Below are 20,497 nucleotides of genomic sequence, written 5' to 3'. Positions count from 1 at the left end.
GCCCTGACCCGACCCAGAAACTGGTATCATTAAGATATTGCTCCAGACTGCTACTTGCTGAATTCTGATTTATGAACGCTCCGCCCGCATTACTGCAGATTCAATTTGTGCCTGCTCTGCTCACGCTACAGCTGCTCGCATTACAGCTGATTTGATATTGATTGAATTTGGGTCCCGCTCTGCTCGCACTACTGCTGCTTAACTTTATGCGTGTCTGATCGAATGAAGTAGCGCTCTGCTCGCACTACCGCCACTTTCTCGTGTGCTAGAGTGCTGTTTAATTTCCGTAGCGCTACACAGGAGTTTGGATCACTTCAGAGCGCTATACTGCCACAGTGCACATTAATTCACCAATCAACTGTGTTTTCTGCCTTTAAACTGTGTTATTGATTTTGGGTTGATTGTGCTGGCGCCATTGCCCTTTCCCTAGCCTAAGTCAGGTTGTGCCCTAATCTGTTTGTGTTGGCTCGCAGCCATTTTGTTGTTTGGTGTTTAACCCCGAGCCCGGTTCCCCACCACGATCCCGCCTCCCAGCTGCCCCGCCCTCGCCCCTCCCCTCTCCTCCATCCACTTATGACAGATGCCTTCCCGCGCAGCATTCACGTGCAGCGGTCACGCCGAAGGTAAGCCCGTCTGCGCCCGTCCGCGCCTGGACCGCGCCCTGCGCCTGTCCCCCTGGTCCCCGCCATTCCCAACCCACTAAAACCACATATGATGCCGCAACTCTCCACGCCCTCAACCCCGGACGCACACCACAATGCTGCCAAGCCACCCCAGGACGTACCCACGGCCCATTCGCCTGCCTCCCCTGCAAGTTCAACTGCTTCAGGACCCTCACCAAACCCACTCCCTCCACACACAACTCCGACTCCAACCGCCTGAAGTGCATCCTGCTTAACACCCGCTCGGTCCACAAACACGCCACTGAACTCTGGGACCTACTCGACACTGCGTCACCGGACATCGCCTTCCTCACAGAAACATGGATGAACACATCATCAGCACCCGACATCGCCATAGCCATACCGGACGCTTACAAGATTATCCGAAAAGACCGCACCAATCAAACAGGAGGAGGCATCGCCATCATCCATAAGAACACCATCAAAATCACGACCAGCTCCGACGATAATCTTGCAATCGCCGAACATCTCCACTTCCAGATCCACACCGACCCCAGGACCACACTTAGAGGCACCCTCATCTACAGGCCCCCAGGCACCCGCACTCAATTCTGCGATGACATCACGGACTTCATCAGCCCACATGCCCTCGCCTCCGAGAACTACATTCTTTTAGGAGACCTCAACTACCACCTTGAAAAGAAACACGACAGCAACACCACCACCCTTCTAGACAACCTGACCAACCTCGGACTCAAACAACTTGTTGACACCCCCACCCATGCTGCCGGACACACACTCGACCCTATCTTCACTTCCAGCAAGCATATCACCTTCGATCGCACCACAGCTCTCCATTGGACGGACCACAGCTGTGTTCACTTCAGCTACAAAACCACCCTGAACCACAACCACCCACAACCTATCCCTCGAAGAAACTGGAACAAAATCACCTCCGACCAACTCCTCACATCACTCAACCAAAACCCTCCCACCCTCTCACTGGACCCAAACCAAGCGGCCACCAATCTCAAACAATGGATCACCCTCAGTGCGGACGAATTAGCACCCCTGAAAAAGCACCAGATCAAATCAGCCAACAAAAAGGCTCCCTGGTTCAACGATGACCTTAAAAAATCCAAGAAGCCATGCCGCACCCTGGAGAAAACATGGAGAAAAAACCCAACCACCGGCAACATGGCCACCCTCAAGGCAGCCACCTGCAAACACCACCAACTGATTCGATCCGCCAAAAAATCAGCATTCAAGGATCGTCTCGACAACAACTCTCACAACAGCAAGGAACTCTTCAACATCGTCAAAGAATTCACCAACCCCACCGCAGCATCTAACGACATCACTCCCTCCCAAGACCTTTGCGATGCGCTATCCTCCTTCTTTCACAACAAAATAGCCGACATCCACAACAGCTTCGAGAATACCCCCAGCGATCAGCCCTCCCCACCCCCCTCAGATCCTACTCCGCCAACTAACATCCTCAGCAATTGGAACCCAATCACCACTGAGGATACCACCCGCCTAATGAACTCAATCCATTCCGGCTCGCCAACCGACCCCTGCCCCCACTACATCTCCTGGCATCCTGGCATCCCACCAAGCTGGTTTCCGCTCAGGTCACTCGACCGAAACCGTGGTGTTAGCCGTCCTTGACGAGCTTAAAGCCAAGGCCGATGTCAACTCTCCCCAGGCTTTGATCCTCCTCGATTTGTCCGCTGCGTTTGACACGGTCGACCATAATATTCTTTTGGACCGTGTCCGCGCAGCGGGCATACGAGGTACTGTCCTCTCTTGGATTACCTCCTTTTTGACGGATCGCTCTCAAGCTGTCCACCTTCCCGGCTTTTCTGCTTCTCCCCTCCCGGTGCCCTGTGGAGTCCCCCAAGGGTCCTCCCTCTCTCCCCTTCTTTTCAATCTCTACATTCACCCTCTTATCTCCTCCCTTCTTGAGCTGGGGGTCTCTGTGTATAACTACGCTGACGACCTCCAGCTCGTTTTTGACCTTTCCTCCTCCTCTCACGCTCTATCCTTTTTTCACTCCACCATGGCTTTCATTTCTGGGTGGATGAGCGCCAACCACCTCAAGCTCAATCCAGATAAGACTGAGCTTGTTCTGATTGGCGGCTCATCCAGCCCCTGGTCCTCTGCTTTCTGGCCTCCCATTCTTGGCCCTTCCCCCACCCCCGTTCCCTCTGTTAAAACCCTGGGCATCAAGGTCAGACAGGACCTGTCCATGCATGGCCAGGTCAGTGCCGTGGTGTCCTCCTGTTTTCTCTCCCTCCGGATGATCCGGAAAATCTCTCGCTTTTTCTCTCCTGACTCCCTTAAAATTATTATTTCTGCCCTCATCACTTCCCGCCTTGATTATGGCAATAGCTTGTTCGCTGGCATTCCTGCCTATGAAACCCGCCGCCTACAAGCTATCCAGAATCAGGCTGCCCGTCTTATCTTTCACTTGCCCAAAACCCATCACATCACCCCCGTCCTCAAATCCCTTCACTGGTTGCCCATCTTGCAGAGATCCCTGTTCAAATTGGGGTGCCTTGTTTACCGGGCCCTTGACCACTCTGGACCGGCTTTCATCAATTCTCTGATCTCCCTTCACACCCCTGCCCGCACTCTTCGTTCATCATCTTCTGCCCTTCTCACTGTTCCCCGCTTCCGCAAATCTCGCACTGGTGGAACCCGTTTTTCTGTTCTTGCTCCCCGGTTCTGGAACTCCCTCCCTCTTTCTATGCGTTCGATTCCTATTTTTTCTCATTTCCGTAAAGCGCTAAAAACTTTCCTCTTTGCCCAGGCCTACCCCCGCTAAACCTCCTGGCCCTGTCTGTCCGGTTCTTTAGAGCTCTCAGCGCCAGGAAGCCGTTTGGCCATCGCGCGCTTTACAAATATTTTCATTCATTCATTCATTCATCTTCAACAAAGCTGACTCCATCATCGCACCCCATCTCCGTGACGTCATCAACTGCTCGTTCAACTCTGCCACCTTTCCAGATAGCTGGAAACACGCCGAACTCAGCGCCCTCCTGAAGAAACCCACAGCAGACCCCTCGGAACTCAAAAACTACCGACCCATATCCCTCCTCCCATTCCCGGCCAAAGTCATTGAGAAATCCGTCAACAGCCAACTCGCCGCATTCCTTGAATCCAACAACTCCCTCGATCCATCTCAATCTGGGTTTCGAGCCAAACACAGCACCGAAACCGCCCTCATCGCAGCGACTGACGACATCCGAACACTACTTGACAACGGAGAAACTGTGGCCCTCATTCTACTCGACCTCTCCGCCGCTTTCGACACAGTCTGCCACAGCACCCTTATACAACGCCTCAGCAACATCGGCATATCTCAATTCAGCGACGACATCACTGACTTCGTCAGCCCGCACGCCCTCGCCTCCGAGAACTACATTCTTCTAGGAGACCTCAACTACCACCTTGACAACATTCTCGACAACAACACCACCACCCTTCTGGACAATCTGTCCAATCTCGGACTCAAACAACTTGTTGACGCCCCCACTCACACAGCCGGACACACGCTCGACCCGATCGTCACCTCCAGCAAGCACATCTCCTTCGATCACACTACAGTTCTCCACTGGACGGATCACAGCTGTGTTCACTTCAGCTACAAAACAACCTTGACCCACAACCGTCCACAACCCATTCCCCGAAGAAAATGGAACAAAATCACCACCGACCAACTCCTCACATCACTCAGCCAAAACACTCCCACCCTAGCAACGGACCCAGACCTAGCGGCCACCAACCTCAGGCAATGGATTGCCCACAGTGCGGATGAACTAGCACCCCTGAAAAAACACCAGTCGAAATCATCCAGCAAAAAAGCTCCCTGGTTCAATGATGACCTTAAAAAATCCAAGAAGACATGCCGCACCCTGGAGAAGAATTGGAGAAAAGAACCAACCTCAGACAACATGGCCTCCCTCAAGACAGCCACCCGCAAACACCACCAACTGATTCGATCCGCCAAGAAATCAGCATTTAAGGACCGTCTCGACAACAATTCTCATAACAGCAAGGAACTCTTCAATATTGTCAAAGAATTCACCAACCCTTCCGCTGCATCCAACGACATCACTAACTCCCAAGACCTCTGCGATGCGCTATCCTCCTTCTTCTACAACAAAATTGCCGACATCCACAACAGCTTCAAGAATACTCCCAATGACCAACTCACCCCACCCCCTTCAGATCCCACCCCTCCAACTAACTACCTCAACTCCTGGAACCCAATCACCATTGAAGACACCATTCGCCTCATGAACTCAATCCACTCTGGCTCACCTTCTGACCCTTGTCCCCACTACATCTTCAACAAAGCTGACTCCATCATCGCTCCCCAACTCCGCGATGTCATCAACTGCTCCTTCAACTCCGCCACCTTTCCAGAAATATGGAAACACGCCGAACTCAGCGCCCTTCTGAAAAAACCAACAGCAGACCCGTCAGAACTGAAAAACTACCGACCCATTTCCCTCCTCCCTTTCCCGGCCAAAGTCATCGAGAAAGCCGTCAATAGCCAACTCGCAGCCTTCCTTGAATCCAACAACTCCCTGGATCCCTCACAGAACGGCTTTCGAGCCAAACACAGCACCGAAACAGCCCTCATCGCGGCGACCGACGACATCCGAGCACTCCTGGACAACGGTGAAACAGTGGCCCTCATTCTACTCGACCTCTCTGCCGCCTTCGACACTGTCTGTCACAACACCCTCATACAACGCCTCAACAACATCGGCATACAAGGAAAAGCCTTGGACTGGATCATCTCGTTCCTAGCCGGGAGAACCCAGAGAGTCCGACTCCCCCCATTTTACTCAGAGCCCACCGAAGTCCTCTGTGGTGTACCACAAGGCTCCTCACTCAGTCCCACCCTCTTCAACGTCTACATGAGTCCGCTCGCCTCCATCGCACGTCAACACAACCTCAACATCATCTCCTACGCCGACGACACCCAGCTAATCCTTTCCCTCACCAAAGACCCCAACACCGCCAAAAACAACCTTCACGAAGGTATGAAAGAAGTAGCCGAATGGATGAAACAGAGCCGCTTAAAACTCAACTCAGACAAAACGGAGGTGCTTATCCTAGGATCCTCCCCCTGAGCTTGGGACGACTCCTGGTGGCCCTCCGCTTTGGGATCTGCGCCCACACCCACAGACCATGCACGTAACCTTGGCTTCATTCTAGACTCCTCTCTCTCAATGTCCAGACAAGTCAACGCCGTATCGTCCTCCTGATTCAACGTCCTTCGCATTCTCAAAAAGATCTTCCGCTGGATCCCCCTTGAAACAAGAAAGACTGTCACCCATGCACTGGTCACGAGCCGACTGGACTATGGCAACACACTCTACGCCGGAATTACAACAAAATTGCAGAAAAAGCTCCAGCGCATCCAAAACGCATCAGCGAGACTCATATTAGACATCCCGCGCCATGAGCACATCACCGGTCACTTAAAAAACCTCCACTGGCTTCCCATCAACAAAAGAATTACTTTCCGCCTTCTTACCCACGCACACAAGGCCCTTTATAATCTAGGACCCGAATGCCTCAACACCCGACTGTCCTTCTACTATCCCACCCGCCAACTAAGATCATCCAATCAAGCCCTCGCCGCAGTCCCGCGCATCCGTAAAACCACCATGGGTGGCAGATCCTTCTCCTTCCTGGCTGCCAAGACCTGGAACTCACTCCCCAACCACCTCCGCCTTACTCAGAACCACATCTCCTTCAGAAAAGAACTGAAAACATGGCTATTCGATAAACAGTAAACCCCTCCCTCCAGCGCCTTGAGACCCCCTGGGTGAGTAGTGCGCTTTATAAATGCCTGAACTTGAACTTACAAGGAAAAGCCCTGGACTGGATCATCTCATTCCTCGCTGGGAGAACTCAAAGAGGTCGACTTCCCCCATTCATCTCAGAAGCCACTGAAGTCATCTGTGGCGTACCACAAGGATCTTCACTCAGTCCCACCCTCTTCAACGTTTACATGAGTCCTCTCGCCTCCATCGCGCGTCAACACAACCTCAACATCATCTCTTACGCCGACGACACCCAGTTTATCCTGTCCCTCACCAAAGACCCCAAAACAGCCAAAACCAATCTTCACGAAGGCATGAAAGAAGTAGCCGAATGGATGAAACATAGCCGCCTAAAACTCAACTCATACAAAACCGAGGTGCTCATCCTAGGATCTTCCCCCTCTGCCTGGGACGACTCTTGGTGGCCCTCCGCACTGGGCACAGCACCCACTCCCACAGACCATGCACGTAACCTTGGCTTCATCCTAGACTCCTCTCTCTCGATGTCCAGACAAGTCAACGCAGTCTCATCCTCCTGCTTCAACGTACTTCGCATTCTCAAAAAGATCTTCCGCTGGATCCCCCTCGAGACAAGAAAGACTGTCACCCACGCACTGGTCACGAGTCGACTGGATTATGGAAACACCCTCTACGCCGGAATCACAGCAAAATTACAGAAAAAACTCCAACGCATCCAAAACGCATCAGCGAGACTCATATTAGACGTCCCTCGCCAAGATCACATATCCGGACACTTAAAAGACCTCCACTGGCTTCCCGTCAACAAAAGAATTACTTTCCGCCTTCTCACCCATGCACACAAAGCCCTCTACAATCTAGGACCCGAATGCCTCAACACTCGACTGTCATTCTACAAACCCACCCGCCAACTAAGATCGTCCAATCAAGCCCTCGCCGCAGTCCTGCGCATCCGAAGATCCACCATGGGTGGCAGATCATTCTCATTCCTTGCTGCCAAGACCTGGAACTCACTCCCCACTCACCTCCGCCTTACTCAAAACCACATCTCCTTCAGAAAAGAACTTAAAACATGGCTATTCGACAAATAACGACCCCCTCCCCAAGCGCCTTGAGACCCTCTGGGTGAGTAGTGCGCTATACAAATGCTCGAACTTGAACTTGAACTTGAACCCTCCACCTCAGTATGTGGCAGATATTGGGTGGGATGCAATGTGTGATGGGAGCATTCAGCCTGAGCGAAGCAACAGTGATGTCATGAACACTTAGTCCACCTTGCTCAGGGCGGGGCGTGAGGGTCTCCCTTGAGAGTCTAGGCTGTCGACCGACACACGTCAAATGGATCATAAGAAGCATAGATGGTTAAAGAAGGCTCTAGTGAGGGGCATAGAGATATTAGCAAAAACATAAAGAGATTTGGGCAGGACCGCCATTTTGGCAGTTGCCAGTCTTCCAGCAAGGGACAGAGGCAAGCAAGTCCATGCAGATTTTTGCTCTTTCAGCCACGTTACAGCCCTCCCATAGTTGTCCCGCCACAGAAGTGTCAGATCCCTGCTTAGTTGAATCCCCAGATATCAAACGGTCTCACCCCACCCCTTACTAAGATGAATTCCATTGGGAATCTCTTCATTGCATCGATCAGGGATAGATTACTGATTTTGTCCAATTAACTGAGATCCCGGTCAGTGCACCAAAGCGTATGAAATCACGTGGTATGGAGCTAGGTTTCGAGCCAGGTCTCTGATATAGATGATAACATTGTCAGCATACATGGATACCACCAGTCTTTGGGTTAAGTAACTGAGGCCACGACTAGAATGATGTTGTTTAAGCGCGCAGCCAGAGGTTCCATAGTAATAGAATCTAGGACGGTGAAGAGTGGGCACCCCTGTCTAGTACCCCTGCTGATCACTGTGTGGTTCAATATTATGCCACTGACACGCAGCCGAGCCATGGAGAGTGTCTACAGAAGTGCGATCCACTTGAGGAAGGTTGAGCTTAAACCACGGAGCTGTAATAGTGCAAACGCGAATGCCCATTCCAATGAGACGAAGGTCTTTGTGACGTCTTAACAAAACGCCACCCCTTGTAGCTGTGGATCAAGGGCATGTAGCAAAGAGAAAAGGGTGCAGGGCTCGAGCCGGGGTACCACGTGGGTGGACGGCGTCCCCCCACTTATTTTACCGGGGAGACGCCGCCCCCCCTGCCAAACAGCTGGACTTCACTTTTTGGCCTCTCTGGGACGAGAAGCGCGGCACCTTTTGTGACGTCACTTCCTATTGTGACGTCACTTCCGGTGACAGCGTCCCCCCACTTCTTTTTTTACGACTTGTGCCCTGAAAGGGTGCAATGGTTGTAGGAGGTGGAACGCCCTGGCCGTAGCTCAACTGGTCAGGGCTGGCTATGGTAGGGGGCAGCGGCAGTAATCTGGTCACAAGTATGTGCGCCAGGATTTTATTATCTATATTAAACATAGAAAGGGCGCAATAAGAATCACACAGGTTGCACGGTTTACCAGGTTTCAAGATCATAAATATCCAGAATTCACGTACAGAGGACGCTTTAATGGTCCGTCTGCCCCGCATATTCATACATTCGCTAGCAAGGGCGGGCCCAGGACATCAGCATACGCCTCATAACAATGAGCTGTCAGGCCATCCAACCTAGCAGCTTTATCCCCTGCCACCCTGCATATAGCTAAGGTGACATCCTCTACCTGAATTATTACCTATGTCCACTCTCCAGCCACAGTAATTGGATGTAGTTTAAATAGGCGTTGAGCCTATCTAGCGGTATAACACTGGCGTAGGCATAAAAGGCAGAGTGGTAGGACAGCATCACTTGGGTGATAGCCACAGAAGAGTGACATGGGTTCCCTCCTGTGTTTAATAATTCCGTTATGTCCGAATTGCTCCAGTTCTTTTCTAGTAGAGCCGCCAAGGTCTTACCCTCTCAGGGGCATATTTACAAGCCCCTATCGCCACCATAAAGTCTCTTTTTTTTACGTTGTGGTGGCGATAGGGGCAACACTTATTTACAAGGTAGTGTTCACATGGCTTAACACCGCCTTGTGAATAGGGCCCCCTTTCACACTATATTTAGTGTGAAAGGGGTGGGCAATGTGTGTTGCGGTTGGCCTTCTGCCTCACCACCCATTGATTTTGACTCTGCCCCATATTTACAAGGGTGGCGTAAATATGGGGCAGCGCCAAAATTAAGACCTGGGAAAACCTTGTCTTTTCAGGGCGCAACGAGGAGAAATGCTTTATTTTGCCTCTTTTGTTGCTGTTTTTGTGTGTGCTCCATTGTGCAGCACACTTAAAAACAGCAAAACGCCATGCATGATTGTTTATGTGCAGGAAGGTGTCCCTTCCTGCACATAAACTTAAAAAAAAAAAAAAAAAAAGACGAGTTGCAACTTTTATGCGTGATGCACAAAGCAGCACATATAGAAGTTACAAATATCTATTGAAGATTGTTTATCTGCAGGAAAGGACACCTTCCTCCACACAAACAATCATTTCTCACAACACAGGCACCCTTGCACTATGTTGCAAGGGTGCACATCTGACGCCTCAGGATAGTGCACATCTGATGCCTCCAAATAGCGAAGCTCCAGATTGCAAATCTCACATTCCTTATCTGTAGCCACCTGCGCAGATCGCAGAGCATGCCTGAGTATTTTCATACACAAATGCCCCAAATATAAGCTTTAAATGCATCCCAAAGGAGGGCGGGGAAATTTAGAGTTCTGATGTTGTGTGTGAAGAATTTAACTATAGTACCATGTACCTCGGTCCTAAAACGAGGGCCTTGCAGTGCGTGTTTAGATAGTGAAGGAGCGTCTAGTCATGCCAAATGAGAAAAGCGAAAAGGCCACCGGCTCGTATTCAGAAAGTGTGCGTGATAAGTGTTCAGCACTCTTGTTATATCGTGGATGTCTCTAGTAACCAGCCAGTAGTCAAGGTATCATCAATTGCAAGTGAGTGCGGGCCCATCAGAAATCAACCAGAGCATGGCCGGTGAGGAGGGACTGCAGATAGGCAGTAGCTCAGGCATGTGGTCTGACATTGGATGGGTGAGGGCCAGTACCACATTAAAGCTGTCCCCCCCCAATCACTGTAGCATGGCCCAAGGCCACAATCTGATCCCACAAATTAAATAAGAACTCAGGGGACTTCACACTGGGGCCATAAGCACATGCAAGGGTAAACTTCATGCTCAATAGTAGGCTATGGGCAAGGACACAATGCCCGTCAGTTTCAAAAGTACTTTATTCATCCACCACTGGACTCCCTGTCGTATAAGAATTGCTGTTCCCCACGCACAGGCGAGTAGGTAGACACATAGCTCTCCCATATCCAGCCCGCTTCCAGGCAGGGCTGGGTATGCATCCTGAGATGGAGTTCCTGCAGCATCACAACTTCCACAGCCTGTCTGTGGAGGCATGCAGCCATTTGCTGAACTTTACAGAAGTCTTTCAGGCCACATACATTCCAGGATATGAGAACGATATCTCTCACGTGGGTATCTCTGCGGCATGCCCTGAATGTCAGATCTCACCAGACTCTCCACCCTGTGGGTTTGTCATGAGAAGTATAGTTGAGCACACCAGAGTAATCACTAAATTGTGTAGTTGATAACAGTATGTGGGACTAGGCAAACAATATAGGAAACCCCAACATCCTCTCTCTTCCCCTCCCACTTCAACTACCCCAAACAGTTGAACAGTGTATCTATCCCACTCACAGTACAACAAGAGCAAAACAGAACCTGGGGCATCATGGTAAGGTGGGCATTCTCCCTATCCTCTGAGTAGGTAGGTGGCCAGACAGAACAATCTCATAGGACAGTAGAGCATGCGCATCAGTCATTGTCGTGGAGGCAACTGTTTGTGTCATTGGTATCTTAGGAACTTGCAGCCATCGATCCGCAGGTGTGTCTGCGGCAAAACATCTTGGCCAACTTGGGGTCCCTAAAGTAGTGAGTTTTTCCCTTCTGAAGGACCCACAGTCGAGCGGAATACAGAAGGACAAATGGTAGATTAATCTTCATAAGAAGCGTTAAAGCAGTAATAAACTCTCTGAAAGCAGATTGCACCACCAGAGTGAAGTCAGAATAAAACTGAAGTTGGTTCCCTTTATATTCAATCAATCAATCAATTAGCCCGCTTTTCTCCCGGGCTAAACGCAGTATCATGTCACTATCCCTCAAGTATAATATGCAAGCAAAGATAGGCAGGGGTTGGGCCTCGGCAGAGGATGGGACCCCTGCCTATCCCAGTGGGCGAGCTCCAGAGCAGTGGTGGCTGGCAACTCCGAGAGTGGTGGGGCAGGCAAATGAGTCATTGGGACTCCAGCCAACTCCCTTAACCAATCCTAGAACTGCTCAAGCACCAGGATTAAAGGGAGCAGCCTCTCTTGACGCTCCCGAGAGCGCAGAAGGCCTGTGTTTGCTCTCAATCCAGCTGTCTACCACAGCTGGTTTGAGAGGTTTAAAGTATGCATGTTTAAACTAGTGCACAAGCAGCCCACCACTCCTTCCTGCTGCTGCCACACTCAATTTGGGATGGGTTGATGAAAAATATTATAGTAATAAGGTAACTCTATTACCATTTTATTTTTCATCTCTGGGGTATTTTTGTTAGTGGGGCGGCACTCCTGTGCTCTAACAAAGGAGCCGCCCTTGCTCCCTGAAGAACAGGGTGGTTAATCAGTCCCCAAAAAGGGTGTGAAGAAGGGTCTCAACATAGTCATCAACAGTGGGCATGGCAGTGATTCAGGTAGACCCAAACTTCTAATATTGTTTTTTCTCAAGCGCGCCTCTTGGTCTATGTTCTTGCCTTTTATAAGGGAAAGAACTTTTTCAATCTGCAGGAGCCATTTGGTATTCACCAGAGCTCCCTCTTCCAAGTTGGACACCCACTGTTCTACTTGAGACACTCTGTCATCATGTTTATCAAGTCAGTTGCCCATGCGATCCAATTTGTTAGTGAGCGTATCAATTTTGGAGTCAATCATTTGTAAACTGTTGCGGACATCAGTTAGGAGGTCTTTGATGGCCATGCCCTCATCACAGTCATCACAAATTCCAGCAGCTACATGTTTGTTATTAGCATTTCCACTGGGTTGTTCAGGGAACCTTTTTTGTCAAACACCAGGTTAGTTTGGTGTCTGTCCATCTTCCCCATTGCAAGTGAGCCACCAGGAAACAGGTTTTCAAGCTCCTAGAAACTCTTGCTCCAACTCTCACAGAGCGGGCAACACCACCAAGCAAATTCAGGTCCCACTTCTTCCCGGTCCCCCAGGGGAACACAAACAGGCCGAGGTGCAGATGGCAATATGGGGGTCATCCAGATGGACACGTCTCTAGTTGCCGGCACTACTGCTCAACCGTCACAGGCCAGGTGTAGTCAGGGTAAGCTCAGGACCACCAGTGATACCTGCTGGTGCAGGGAGGATAGTACCAGGAAGATGTTATGTTTTGTTATGTTATACTGTATTTGTAAAGCCCAAGAACACCAATAAGATTTCTTGGAGCAGGGGTAAATAAAGGCAACATCTAACCAGGATTTAAGCAATATGCGTGTGTGAATAGCCAAGTTTTCAAGAGCTTCCTGAAGGTCATGTAATTTGCTGCTATACTAATTTCTTGCCCCTCCCAGCCTCTTTTGCTTGAATCTCGGTACCATTAAGAGGTTCATTTGGACCAATCAGAGATTGCTTCTTTGGGGTATAGTACTGGATTCTTGAGGATATAAACTTCGGGCTTTTATTGTGAAGTGATATAAAAATAATGCAACCTGTTTTGAAGATGGTTCGTTGAGCTTCCAGAAGCCAGTGCAGCTTCTTCATCAGTGGTTTAATATGACAGTGTATGGGTTGTTGAAAGACCAGTCTTGCATCTTGATAGCAGCAAGGCAGGGGCCACAGATCCACAGGCCCGCGGTCCAGCCCTCGGGCCCCGGCTGTGGCACAGTCACAGCCGGTTGATGTGAGCTCTGTGATCTTCACACAGGAGAGGGGGCAGGGGAGTGTCACTTCATGTCCGCACAAGGAGCCACCCTGCGTGGGCATCACAGGGGGTAGCGGCCGGACAGGTGTGATCTCCGGGCAGCGGCAGTGGTTCCAGAATCAGGCGCGGCAAGGCAACAGGGCAGTTTGGTTTTAGGTGGTCCCGGGGTACCTCTCCACAAGGCCGCAGGCAGGCCGCAATCATGGGCCTGAGGCTTGGACCTCCCGAGGTACGGGCGCCTCTGTCCTTTGCAGCCAGCAGATGGGGGGGTGGATAGAAGTGACCACACCCCCAACAGCGGGCAATGTGGTCTAGGCCTGGGTGGTAAAGTCCGTTCCGCTCGCGGAATTTGTGGAATTTGAGTAATTTCGCATTCCGCGGAGAATGCGAAATTGCCCGAAATTCTGCGTTCCGCAACTTTGCGGAACTTTTTGCTTGTTTGTGTTCCTAAAATGCGTGTTTGCGAGATATTTCACCCCGAGCACGCATCCAGCGATTGCGAAGAGTAAAAAAGCATCGCTAACAAGCAATTCCGCGTGTTCGCGGAATTTCTGCGTGTTCGCAGAGATTTTTTACTGTTTCGCAGAGATTTGCATAACGCGATTCCGCAGATTCTGCCCACCCCTAATGTGGTCCTACTAGCACAGCCTGCAGCAATAGCAAGCTTTCCTTCACCTGACCTCTCGGCACACCGCCTTCCATGTTCGGTGCAGGCCCATGGTGCTCGGCGTCACAGTAGGCCCCGCCTTCCATGGCCTTCAGCTGTTTTCTGTCAGTGCTGCAAACTCGCTCCAGTATTGCACCGGCACTCTATAGGAGAGTGCCCGTCACTGAACTCTTGATGTCAGCCCAGCTGGATATAAACTGTCCTCCTCTTTATATGGTGTGCTGAGGTCAGTGCAGACCACAGTACCACTCAAAAGTGGTGTGGTAGAATGTGAGCCCTTGACCAGGGGAGAGACACGCGCGTGAAGATAATAAGGAGGACCTCAGTGAGACAATGCAATCTGTGACAATGCGAGCAGGTATGACTCAGTGGAAATGTGGGTCCAAAGATCAGGGTAAAGCGAACAAAGATGGCATCCCAAGATCTAAGGTCTATCCCATCCACAAGTGTGGTGTGTTAGAATAGACAAGTACTTGGGTAGGAAAGTATGCCCATGGAGTTCAGCCTTGTACAATTAGTCAATTATATTAAGGGGATACGTTAGTTGCAAATGACATCTCCCCCTAGGGATATTTCTAACATAAATAAATGCACCTACACCTGAGGTATTGGAGCAAAAAGGGGTCCTTAGGCCTGGGTAGCTCCATGATCGATTGATCCATTGTCCTACTGATATTGCGATGTGCATTTATCCGCGATTGCATATTTCAGAACATGGCGTAGGCTTGCAAGGTGTTATAGTGGCAGAATTAAAGTTTGTTAATGAATATCAGCACCTTTCTCCAGTGTGGTAAAGTATAAACCTACAACGTAAAAACAATTTCCAGTGTCTCAATGTTTTATACTATCTGCCAAGCGGCAGTCGTGGGTACCACAGTCGTGCCGCATGACGGCACAGAATATGATCACTATGGCTTGGCATTTGTGCATAAATTCATTAGAGGTTTGAATGGTTATATAGAAAATTTAGGCCACATCTAAGGTGCCTACTTGGCATGCCTGACCATACATAAGCGGTTGTCTGGCCCGCTGGATCGAACAAGGGCAGCCCGCCTACCCACCTCAGTGGAGAAGCCGCTCCAGAGGATCTTGTCCTCACGGATAAACAGCCTTTTTCCTTTCTTGGCGTAAACGTTGTAATGACCAATTTCCTCAAAGACAATGGAGCCATCTTCGGGGGACTGGTGCCAGTTGATTATTGAGTAGTTTCCAATCAAGTCTCCAAACTCGTCAAAGTCCACTCGTTCCCCCATGTTGTTGGTGAAGTTCAGGTGCCGGAGATGCTTCAAGACCTATGAGAAGTAGATGTAAGGGAAAAATGAAGACAGGACAATCAGGGATTCACTTTCAAGATTTCATTTTAATCTTTGTCTAATTTTCAATTACACTTATTTCAATGTAACATTTTTAGAAGCTTTGCATGCATTGGAAAAATGTACGCTTTTATACAAATTCTGCAGCACAAATTTCTACTATTTGAGACACACGGGAATTTCAAGAGGCACAGAACCTTCTCTCAAATTTTAGGATTACCCGTGGCCACACAGGGTCTGACCAGTCGCGGCCAATGATGGTAAGAGGGTGGGGTGGGGCAGGGGTGGAGGACGACGAGGAAAAAAAAAAGAGAAAACACTTACCTGACTCGGTGATGTCGCGAGCGCAAGGTAAGTGATTTTCTTTTTAAATTTTATTTTCCCTCGTCGTCATCCGTCAACTTCACCCCCTTCACTGCCCTAACCCTGCCCACCGCCTCACCACTCCTACCCGCACCAGCTGCAACTGGGTCCGACTGGCCTGTAAGCAGAGCCACTGGAATTAAACGATGGCGTGGTGATTTTTGCATATATATAGATGTGCTGCATTTGCCATATAATCCATCATCTGCCTCATCATTTGCAGATTTAAAAAAAACATTTTTTGTTTCTAGCTCACACATTTCAAAAGTTACTAAAAACGCAGTGACACATGGTGCTGCACACTGAAAGGCCCTGTGCAAAGCTGGACTGGTCCCCCTTTTTTTATATTGCTTATTGATAAATGTGGGTATTAAAATGCTACAAATGAGGTGCAACCAATGCCCAGACAGTGTTACCAAGTTTAAAAATAATGAAACAATGACGTAATACTATTACAAAATATGCTGCATTGTGCCATAAAATGTGCCTTTTCTTGCTGCATAATTGACTCAAACCTGCCACATAATTTGTCCTCACCTGCCGCATAATTCCAGGGGCCCTGCCTATAAGGCAATCAGGCAGTCTCCCATGGGCTGGTCTGGCAGATCAATGTGTGGGCCAGTTTTTTACCAGTTTTGGGTGGTTTTCACTGTTGATTTTAGTGATAAAATCACTTTTTTTTAACCTATCTGCTTTGCTAATGGGGGACACTTTTATTTTTGTACTTGTGCCTATTTTGTGTCCCATTCCGACTCCGAGTCCACGAAGAAATGATGAATTACCTGGGTAATCGTGAATACTGTGCCCGACTACCCTAGTGACCTCTCATTCTGGCATAGGTTCACTCTGATACCTTCCAGCTCTCAGCAGGTGAGGCCCCAGATTTACTGCATGCCTTCCTTGTAATTCCAATAGAACCAGTAACAGGAGTCACCATCCCCACCAGACTTAAGTCCCAATTTATTATGAGGGCATAAATCTCACCGAAGTTACTAAATTCATTTCAACTCCTTTTTACACTGGAGGAACAACGACTTGCGCTGTAGGTGCTGGATTTAGGAATAGTATAATTTACTATTGCAATTCCAGCCTACGTACAGTAGGAAAGGCGTTGGAATAGTAAATTATACTATTCCTTAGTATATAGCGCCATCCAGCGCAAGTCGCTGTAACGACTTGCGTTGTGATGGCTGCGTCATAATGGTAGCACGGTGTAAAGCCCGCGTTGTAATGGTTGTCTCCCGAATTTTTGCACCTGTGGGACGAACCTGTGTCCGCCATGGGCTGGAGACTGGCATTCCGTGCTTGTGTGATAACAAGGAAAGTTAGGGGTGAGAAGCTGTGCTTCAGAGGTGCAAGAACAGCACTCCGCCTGCACATGAAGCGTTTGCCTTACAGATTCAGAGACATTTACCAGTTCTTCTCTCCAGGAAAAGTGCTGTGCAGGATGCGGGCCTGCAGCTCAGGTGAGGGTGAGTAAGAATACATTTATCAAGCAGAGGATTTAAAATCAATTACATTAGGCCACGCCCTGAGTAACATAGGCCCCATGGGGTTCTCACTTCTAAGGCCTCGCCACAATTACAGCTCCCCGCCTTTTTCCGTCCCACATGAAGCACTTCAAGGCACCATGATTGCTGCTTGTAATAAAGATTAGGGGGCATATTATCAAGGACCGGTGTTAAAATTATCGGCGTTTTATCGGCAGGAAACTGCAGATAAAACGGCGATATTGGGCTTGATAATACGCCCTTGTTAATTCCCATAGAAGCCCATGTTAACATCAGAACATGGGCTTCTATGGGAATTAACAAGGGCGTATTATCAAGCCCATTATCGTCGTTTTATCGGCAGTTTCCTGCCAATAAAACGGGGATAATTTTAACGCCGGTCCTCGATAAAATGCCCCCTAATAGTTCGGAAATGTTCTCCTAGGATAATGTGAATGTAATTTGTTCTGCCTCCCGTGTATGTGTTAAAAAGAGGAATAACACAGAGATGGGAACAAGGATGTTTAATATTTTACAAGGTCTCTTTATCTGAGCTTAAACTTTGTTTAGAAATGAAATAAAAGGGTGCAATAAAAATACCTATTTGGCACTCGACCAAATAAAAGCGAATCACAATAACATTGTGCAAAAAAGACCCAGTTTGCACTATGAACTTAGCACCCACAGAAATAGAGATCATATGTATTCAAATGATATAGCTTTTAATTTTTTTCTAAAATGGGGGTGGGTATTATAAGGAGTAATCGACCCACCCCTAATGCAGTAAACAAACGCTACCGTTCTCATTGACTTATGACTCTTCCCACCCTCCAGCACTCTCCCTTCCACCTCCCTTTTACTCATCCCAAACCTACTGCTACTGCTAGGAACTCCATTAAAAAACAATAAAACGTTCTTAACCTTTCCCTCTTCTATTCCTCCACTATCCTTTTTCAATACAAACAACAGACTAAAATGTCCACCACTCAAATTAATTTCATATTACCCTATACTAAATCCCCAGTAATCTTGTTTGAGTTCCGGAGTAGCATCCTACCTGCCGAAAAGTGTTTCAACACCTCATCAGGGGTAGCAAGCTATATATAAATATTTCGGGGACAATCCGAGGAGGAGGAGTCACGGTCCAAGATGGCCGCTCGGGCTCCCGGCTCCGCCGGCCGCGGTCCCCCGGCGCCACTTCTAGCGCCCTAGCTAGCGCCTCTCTTGTGCTCCCGTGCTGCGGAGATGTAGCGGTGCTGATCTGTGCACGCCCGAGCTCCCTGGCAGCTTCCTAGCCGGAGATGCGTCGCCTTGAAGTTTGCGGCCCGCCCCTGCCTGCAGCCGGTGTCTGGGGTACTCGACTGCCCGGCCACTAACGCAACAACAGCGGCAGGGTGCGTGGCGGAAGTGCCGGTCTGGAAGGCTGACGACCCGGCCCTACTGGATTGTGAAGGCGATTTTCACCCACCGCCGCAGCAATGATTGGACTAGATTTGCTGCTTTCCCCTGCTTATCAGAGCAACGGCCCCCCCTCCAGCTGGTCATTATGTGTGTGGGCGCCCTGAGAAGATTGTGTCGATCCCGATGGCGGTGAGTGTCTCCTGCTGCCCATGCTGGGATTGTTTGCCTGCTGACTGATTAGCTACACTACCTTTTCCCAGTCGGATACCTTGATCCACCTACACCTGTGACGGAGAGATTGAGTGCATTTGTAATTTAAACTGGGCGGGCCTGGGTCGAGTATTGTGATGCTATTTCAGTGCAATCCGGTGCGGGACTCTCTACCTCTGGCTCGCCCCAACTTCTCCCCGGCCTCTTGTCTATACTGCGGCCCTCTCTCAGGCTGTCTGGCCTGCCACCCGTCCGGCTGCCGCTTTGGGGGCCTCTGCCACTTCCGTTTTGCCCTGTGGTCCTGCAACATGAGTCGGATCTCCTGGATCACTCCCCCCTCACCCCCCCTGCAGCATGGCACCAATGGCTCCAGTGCTCTGAATGTGCTGCTCATGGCTCCCGGAGGCCACACATCTTCCAGGGTGGTTGTATCCACACACAACCCACCGGCTGCCGTGGCAGCGCCTCACGGCCAACGCGTGATCGCAACAACACGTTCACCACCTTGCGCTCTCTGACGCCCACCGTGCCGGATGACTACAAGCTCTCCTAGATGGCGACGTGCCTGCGGCTGGCCTCCAGCGTCATCTCTCACCTGGGCTCCCACCTTCTCTCCTGGACTTATTGACTTTTGTTCTGTCCTGACCGACACTTGGCTGCTGTTTTCGGACAGTTTCTCTGGACTCTAGCCCTCCTACCATGCCCTCGGCCTTAACCCTTTTCCCCGTGGATGATCCTCAAATGTTTCCTCCCTTTTGTGCTTCCCCTTCTCTCCATACACTTGCATCCCTCCCACCCTCCCTTTGTGCTGTGACAGCATCCACACTTATGGAACTCTGCTCTGTGACTTATTGTAATAACTCTAATTTGAATTAGGGATTTGTTGCCGACCCTGACTAAGGGGATTTGTTGCCGACCCCGACTGAAGTAGCTCTCACCTCCGTGAGGAAGCCAGTGACCTCGCTGCAGCCGCCACGCCTCGCCGGACCCGCTGCGCGGGTCCCGCTTCGCGGCGTGCAGCACTTTCCTTGTTTGTTAAGGGGCATTGATTGTGACCAACCGGCAAGGGCTGCGAGCACAGCGGTGGACTCCGAGGACCAGGAGTCCCCGCGAGCCCTTACTCCAGCTGGGCTGCTCTCCCTGCCGGCCCCGCCCTCACCTTGGAACTGTTGAAAAGCGCTGCATAACCCGGACCTCGGAGGATTTGTTGCCGACCCTGACTAAGGGGATTTGTTGCCGACCCTGACTGAAGTAGCTGTCACCTCCGTGAGGAAGCCAGTGACCTCGCTGCAGCCGCCACGCCTCGCCGGACCCGCTGCGCGGGTCCCGCTTCGCGGCGTGCAGCACTTTCCTTGTTTGTTAAGGGGCATTGATTGTGACCAACCGGCAAGGGCTGCGAGCACAGCGGTGGACTCCGAGGACCAGGAGTCCCCGCGAGCCCTTACTCCAGCTGGGCTGCTCTCCCTGCCGGCCACGCCTTCCTGGTAGCCAGTTGGATAGCTATATTAAGGGACCACCACTCCCGCGGCGCGGGAGCGCGCGGGAGGGCGCCGGGAGAAGCCCGGGACAAGGGCGGGACCGTCTGTGG

General features: G+C 50.3%; 1 protein-coding gene across 1 annotated transcript in view; it reads right to left on the bottom strand.

Annotated features, from left to right (window-relative positions):
- The window catches only part of CASR (calcium sensing receptor), a 282,126-nt gene that overhangs the window by 26,572 nt on the left and 235,057 nt on the right, over positions 1-20,497 (bottom strand). The window contains exon 5 of the mRNA XM_078656628.1: positions 15,194-15,424. Coding sequence (XP_078512754.1) covers positions 15,194-15,424 — 231 coding nt within the window. The remainder of the gene's footprint in view (positions 1-15,193; positions 15,425-20,497) is intronic.

The sequence above is a fragment of the Lissotriton helveticus genome, chromosome 8, assembly GCF_964261635.1.
Source record: "Lissotriton helveticus chromosome 8, aLisHel1.1, whole genome shotgun sequence".
Lineage (NCBI taxonomy): Eukaryota > Metazoa > Chordata > Amphibia > Caudata > Salamandridae > Lissotriton > Lissotriton helveticus.
Note: the sequence above shows the minus strand (reverse complement) of the source record. Positions and strands in the feature narration are given on the sequence as shown.